At 39.1% G+C, this 6,648-nt stretch overlaps 2 protein-coding genes across 6 annotated transcripts; both read left to right on the top strand.

Moving 5' to 3' along the window:
- Positions 1-2,813: 2,813 nt before the first annotated feature.
- Positions 2,814-5,075, top strand: LOC120287116 (OVARIAN TUMOR DOMAIN-containing deubiquitinating enzyme 7-like). The gene is made up of 7 exons (XM_039299810.1): positions 2,814-2,861; positions 3,128-3,234; positions 3,343-3,345; positions 3,778-3,853; positions 4,282-4,307; positions 4,707-4,791; positions 4,887-5,075. Exons 1-7 carry the CDS (start codon positions 2,814-2,816, stop codon positions 5,073-5,075), a joined length of 534 nt encoding a protein of 177 aa, XP_039155744.1.
- Positions 4,650-6,359, top strand: LOC104457381 (OVARIAN TUMOR DOMAIN-containing deubiquitinating enzyme 7). 5 transcript variants are annotated; one of them, XM_039298684.1, is made up of 6 exons: positions 4,650-4,791; positions 4,978-5,036; positions 5,172-5,287; positions 5,478-5,605; positions 5,723-5,817; positions 6,113-6,359. In XM_039298684.1, exons 3-6 carry the CDS (start codon positions 5,204-5,206, stop codon positions 6,238-6,240), a joined length of 435 nt encoding a protein of 144 aa, XP_039154618.1. In that variant the 5' UTR covers positions 4,650-4,791; positions 4,978-5,036; positions 5,172-5,203; the 3' UTR covers positions 6,241-6,359. The 5 variants fall into 5 exon arrangements, with proteins under 5 accessions (XP_039154618.1, XP_010070630.2, XP_039154617.1 ...); XM_010072328.3 differs by having other exon boundaries at positions 4,927-5,036; XM_039298683.1 differs by having other exon boundaries at positions 4,921-5,036.
- Positions 6,360-6,648: the final 289 nt, after the last annotated feature.

The raw sequence follows: 6,648 nt of genomic DNA, 5'->3' as shown, positions 1-6,648 counted from the left end.
TCATTGAAATCTAGCCTTTAGGCTCTTGAAATCCTTGGCCATCCTTTGTTTCTATGACTACCATGGACTAGGCTAACCTAAACCATAGCCCACACGTGAAAATGAGGGTGATTTCAAAGGCTTTTATGCTTTGTGATCAGTACATGATAGCATGGCTATTTTTAGGTGTCAACAATGATAATATAATTCAATCCATCACTTGACATCACATACAACTTTTATAGTTGATTTGATTATATAATTCTTTCATTTGTTTGGGATCACACATATCACTAACAAAGCAAGCATGTAAAAGCATTTCACATTATTTATAATTACTAGAACTTCATATAAATTTCTAAAAAATTGTAGCATTTTGCATTAAATGCTAAATAATTTAAGATCAAAAGCTAAAGTACAATGAAGGAAGACAAGAAGTATAGCAAAATGGTAATGTCATGTTCACTACAAGCAAATAATATTTTCACTTTCTTAAACTTTCAAATATCAATTTCTTGTGTACATGCAACGCTCTGATGTTTGCCATGCTGGAGAAACTTGAGCCATACATGATGCCCTCTTCTAATTCTAAGGCTAAATCATAGATAACTCTTGTCAAATTGACCAAAATCAACTCCTCCCTCTAACACTCCCTATAGTGCATTTGGTTTGAGAATCTGAATCCACACGTGATTCGAGTCAAATGAACCAAGAGGCTCCTAATAGTAATAGCTCATTCCGCCTTTGGCTGTGAACAAGTGGCATTGTGTTGAAAGATAATTTCCTTCTTTTCCATTTTTTACACTGAAACAACACAAAGAACCAATGTTGTAAACTTGTAGTACAAGTCATGTGAAGCCAACAATGGAACTATCTTCAACAAGAACGAACTCCTTTGGCATCTCTCCTCCAAGGCGAACATTTTGGTAATAAGGAGGAATTTGGGAATAACAATGCTTCTGTTATATGTGGGCATATTGTTCAAAGTATGCGAGTTTGTAGTTAGTTCAAGAAGAGTTTGATTTTGAGCACATTCCTAGTAATTCAACCGCAACTAGAGCTCTATAATAATTAGACATATTATCCTTGGTTTGTATTATATACATTACTCATGCAATAGAAATCATTCCCTTGTCAATTTTGTAGCCACCCCTAATATTAAATTAGACATATTGATCCTTGGTTCCATGAGATAAGTATACCTAGCCGTATAATAAACTTTCTTATTGAATACTTTGATAGAGTTCTGATTTACAATAATTGATATAGTTATTAGCCATGTATTTAAGGTCTATCTTGTGATTATGTTTAACCATTTTGTATTATGAATGAGCAGAATTTTAACGACAAATACATGATGCATTATTTTGAAATCTTTTATGAATTTTTTAAATTTTTATGAATTTTCTGGATTCTTAATTTGTTATATTTTTTAGTTTATTATTATTATGATTATTATTATTTATTGATTATATTTTTTTAATTCAGACTAGCACTTCGGGCTGGCTCTGATCTCGCGGGTCTGGGCCGAGGACACAAATGGGCTCATTCAAAACAAGCCCATTCGAATAGAAAATGACCAAGCCACTTTCATTGAAATTAAAAAGCACTAAGCCAATCTTGCTAAAAAATAAATAAATTCAGCCCAAGCACCTCTAAGACCAGCCCGAATCGACTAAAACCACTTAGGTCCAAGATCCATCAAATAACCCACGCCGAGCCTAAATCCACACGACCCATTCACGCTTCCTTCCTCTTTTCTCATCTAATTTTCTTCCTTTTTATTTTTATTTTTAATTTTTTTTCTCTCCCTTTTTTTTTAATTTTTTAATTTTTCTATTTTCCATTTCTCTTCCCTTCCCTTGTGCATCACCTTCTTCCCGAGAACGACTTTTTCCTTGCGACCTCCTTTACAACCTAATCCTACCATTTTCCGATAAGCCCTAGCCGGCGCTCAGGCCATCGCCGAGCCACCACCCGGCGTCGGTCGTTCAGTCCGACAACGCCAGTCACTGCCAGCCATCACTTGGTCGCCGGTCGCCCGTCCCTCGCGGGTCATAACCGAACCTCAACGGCGACTTTAATGTCACCGAAACTCGTAATACAAAACCGCATCCACTCTAACAGAACAAGCACACAAATGGAGTGGATAGCAAACTAACTACGGCGGCCTCTAACCGCGGGCTTCTCCGGCTAAAGGAATGGCATCTCCGGCGAAGCGTTCACGGCCAGACTCGGACGATGAGAAATATGCCACAAAAAAAAAAAAAAAATCAAAGAAAACGCCGATTCAGTCTCCGTTTAATGATTCCATAACGAATAGAGCACGAAAAAAAAAAAACATTTCTAGCATCTCGCTAAAATTGAATTCGATTTTTCACTGAGACATTCCGTCGAACAGTTCATGTGCAGTTCGGAATACCACCTGTAGGTTCGAGAGCTTGGTGCGACAAACGACGACAAGCGTGTCGGCTTCCCCGGGAGGTCGCGAGGGTTATTGAGACGGACCGCCGACGAGATGAAAGAATTCTCTCCTCTCGGTTTCAGATTTCTCTTCGAAACACCTCCGGCTCCACCGCTCCGAGCCGATCCCCTCTCTCTCTCTCCCCGCTCTTTCGTTTCTGCCCCATCCTTACCTTTACAAGAAGAAGGAATTGGGCTCCTAACGGGAAAGCTCATGGCCCATCCGGCATCCGTCTCCATCTTCTTCGCTGGGCAATCCTCGCTTTGGTTCGAATCGCCGCGACTCTGGTGTTCGAGCGCCGTCTCCCGGTGGCAAATCTCGACCTCGCTCAATCATCACCGGCAGCATTGGTCGTCTTCTCTCCGCAGCGATGGTACAGAAGCAGCACCGCAAGTCCAACGCTAAGAAACGGCCTCCCGTAAGCGATTTCCTTCGCTACTTGTGGTTGCAATTTCCATCTATTTAGGCACTCGTGACTGTTGTTTGCTCTTCAATGAGGCGGCGTAATCTTGTCTCCCAAGAAATTCGAAAGTTTCAATTGCCGTGATAATCTGTTTGTTGTGGCGAGGCCTCTGAAAGTGAGCTTTGGTGGACGTGCGTTTGGCTAAATTCTTGGTTGGAGTTGCGTAGGCGGTTGTTTTCGGATTCTGAGCAGACGTGAATGTGGTATGCGTCGATGGACAGGTCAAAAAGCAGGGGAAGCAAGCGGATAACACGCAGTTCCGAGCTCAGCTTGATGCTCCGGGCCAGAAAATTGTCCAGGTGACGGCAGATGGTAATTGCTTTTTCATGTTTGTGTTCCTTGTTAGAAAAGATCACCGACTTGTTCATGATTTTTTATTGAATGTTTCCAGGAATTGGTTTGTTTTGTAAGATAACAGTATTACTCTCTGTTGTAGAAGGTTAGTGGTATGCTCACATGCATCGCATTTTATGTTACATCGGTTCCGGATTGCTATCATCAATGTGCTAGCAATTCCTTTGTTGGAAAAACTCTTGCATTTTCTGATGATGTATCATTCTGCTTGAGGCACTGCCATCTGGAAATATATCTCGAAGAAGAGCCCTATTTGTTGGGGAATGTAGCTCTTCTACCTAAGTCTCGAGGATATTAGATTGTCGCTTCCGAAATCCAACTAAGTTACTTTGTAAAATTTCATAACTATTGTACAACGTCCAAGACAAACAAACCATGTGCCTCATTCCTTTTTTCATTCCAAGTATTTGAATGATCCATCCTCCAGGTAATCTTACTGCCTTATATGGAGCTTTTGTTTATAAAAATGCCTTTGCTATGGTTGGAATTTCCATAGTTGTCCACTCTTGTTAATCAGGGCGCTTGCAGATCAGTTGGAAGGCAATGAAGATGAACATGGGAAGTGCCGGAATATGGTTGTTCAGTACATATTGGTATGTGGAGTGCAGATTTCTCTTTTTCAAGCTGTAGGAATTATGTTTGCAGGGGTTTTTTCTTCCATGGTGATGTCGTCCTCATTTGTATTAGTGCTCAGTGGTCCTAATTTGAACTTTATTTGGTGCATTTTGTTCTTGAAACTTTTCTGTAAGTATTGATGGATCTCACACTTATATAGACACTGAAATAGCACGCCTTTGGAAGAAAAAACCAAATTAAAATGGGTATCATACATTGAAGCATACGTTTCTGCTGCCAATGGTTATTCCTGATGATATTCAGCTCACAGTCACAGTTGCATAGAGCTATACCAACACAACGATCACCTGAGCAATTTGACATCCTTATTTTACTAGAGAGGAAAACCTTATGAGTGTTAATTGTGATTTGGATGGTGTATCTTGGCCTAAACTGATTGGTGCAGGAGGAAGCTGGACATTATAGTTACCCGTATTGTTCTAGCCTACAGGGGGATAAATTACTGGCTAAGCATATGTGGTAGGAGACTGAAATGTCACTTTAGCTTTTGTTTCTTCAATAAATTATTTTATTGAAATTCCCATGCATAATCCTTCAATGAATGGCATCCCTGGGTATTCTAAGTTAATATGGATTGGATCTGTCTAGGTAGCCATCATGACTTTGGATTGTCACGAGGGTCATGAAATCTAGTGGATATATGATATTCCACACTTTACTATCCTCAATAAGTGTCATCATGTGAAGCCAGTAAGCATAAAAAATGTGTGTTGTGCCATTATTGTTTTGTGGATAGGGAAAATCTTATAGTCTTTTTGTACTGATGGCGTTTCATTATTTGAACTTATATATTTTGCTTTGCTTTATTAGATCTTATCATGATGAGGAACATTACAACAGTGTGAGGTTGAAGGAAGACACCGGAGATGGGCCAGCTAGGCCAATTACAATCAAGGTTTCTACTGGAATCTAATTTTAGTTTACTAAGTAGGGAAGTTGGACAAATTTGTGAATTTAAGTATGTGATTTGATAATTTCTTTTGCTGAAAGACCAATTCTAATCTCTCGTTGTCGTCTTGCCAAGCAAAAGCTGGGTCAAACAAGTCTAAATCAGGAGCTGGTAAGGATATTACTGATGCAGGATCCATCAAGCTAGTCATGGCTGGAAGTGGTTGTGAGAACATTGAGAAAGTTGAGCAGGTTATGTCCTCTCTTCTTCTGCTTGCTTGTTTGCATTAAATGCTTTTCTCTCATTTGCTGGGTGTCTAGAAATAGAATGCAATGTTTTGGACCTTTTTCTGACTTCTGTGTGATATGTGATACTTTTACCGACAGTGCTGCAAATTTACGGGGATGTTGATGCCACCATGGAGTATTTGATAGCAGAAAAAGGCAATGAAGATTTTTCAAAGGAAACTGTCCAGTCTCCCTGCGATCAGATGCTTTTCATGGTAATGGCTGGTCAGTTTTTATCTCTCTAGATTTTCTTTAATAATTTAACTTCGTAGTTTTGGAGATACCGCGTTGACCTTCACGAGAAGCTTGTTTGGTGTCATTTTGATGCAACTGGTCAACCATGGATTTTTGGGTAGTCAAACATGCTACACCCAAAACTATTTCATAATTCTTTGTGGTATTTAGGTGATGATGCCAATGGAAATTCTGAGGAACAGAGAGAGAAACCTGTGGAAGAGACCAATAAAGAAAATCCACCTAGCAATAGCACTAAACGGACTCATGATGATGGCAGTGCCCAGCGAGAAGACAAGGTTTCTGCAAAAGATGATTATGTTACCTCTTTTACTATTTTGGTTTAAGCTCAAACATGAGAACTGTTGGTGATGCACCCCTTCATTTTTATTTGCTTGATTCATCTTGAAATGCAGAAAATTCCAAGAAACAAGGCTTGTCCATGTGGTTCAAAAAAGAAATACAAGTCCTGTTGCGAGTCAGGGACAGGGAAAGTCTCTGCAATTTCCAAGTATTTCTTATTCTCTCAGTGCTTTATATGTCAAGTTATAGTTTAAGCTTGTCCTTTGTTGCTCCTGTTTCCGTGTGATTGGAGTTTATACGTATCTAGAAATTATGGCTTATGTATCCAACATTGTATAATACTCAACTTCAAGTCTGGAATATTTTATCACTCCTGCGCTTTGTCGAATAATGGGTTCCCTTTGGAAAAAATGTTCATACATGAGTAATATAAATTTATACTTACAAGAACCAAGACAGCACTGAAGATTTCTCCTTATTTATGTCTAAATTTTGTTTTGCAGTGATCAAGCTCTTGAATCTAGATAAGATAGAAAGGAAAAAGAAGCAAGGCAAGAGAGGGTCTGACACATCTGCACTTTATAGTGGATCTAATGGAGGGCCACCTGATATGGGGGCTCTTTGTATCTGATCTTTGGTTAAAGTATGTGCGCCATCATCTATTGAATTTCAGATATTAGTGTGCTGTCTTTCAAATATTTGATTAGACACAATTTCTTTTCCTACTTATATTACCATGAATTTGATGCATGCATCTCTTGTTTGATCTTTGGGATAAGTGCACTTTCAAGTTTTCCACCTCTTGCCAACTTTAGAAAGATCTATAGGTACAAAATTTTCAATGGCATTACTATTTTGGATAGTCTGCTTGTCTAATGCATTTTATACTGACAATTGTAATTTGGAGATTCTTTGTACACATAACTGATGCGCATGCACATAACACCTACCTTGGTAGATTTGTTAGACATTAGCATAGGTGAGTTTGGTGAGCAACCAAAGGGGGAAGGAGATAAGGAAATTCAGTTATTGTTGTCCC

The sequence above is a fragment of the Eucalyptus grandis genome, chromosome 8 (genome assembly GCF_016545825.1).
Source record: "Eucalyptus grandis isolate ANBG69807.140 chromosome 8, ASM1654582v1, whole genome shotgun sequence".
NCBI classification, from domain to species: Eukaryota; Viridiplantae; Streptophyta; class Magnoliopsida; order Myrtales; family Myrtaceae; genus Eucalyptus; species Eucalyptus grandis.
The sequence above is the reverse complement of the archived record's forward strand: the minus strand, read 5'-3'. Positions and strand labels throughout refer to the sequence as shown.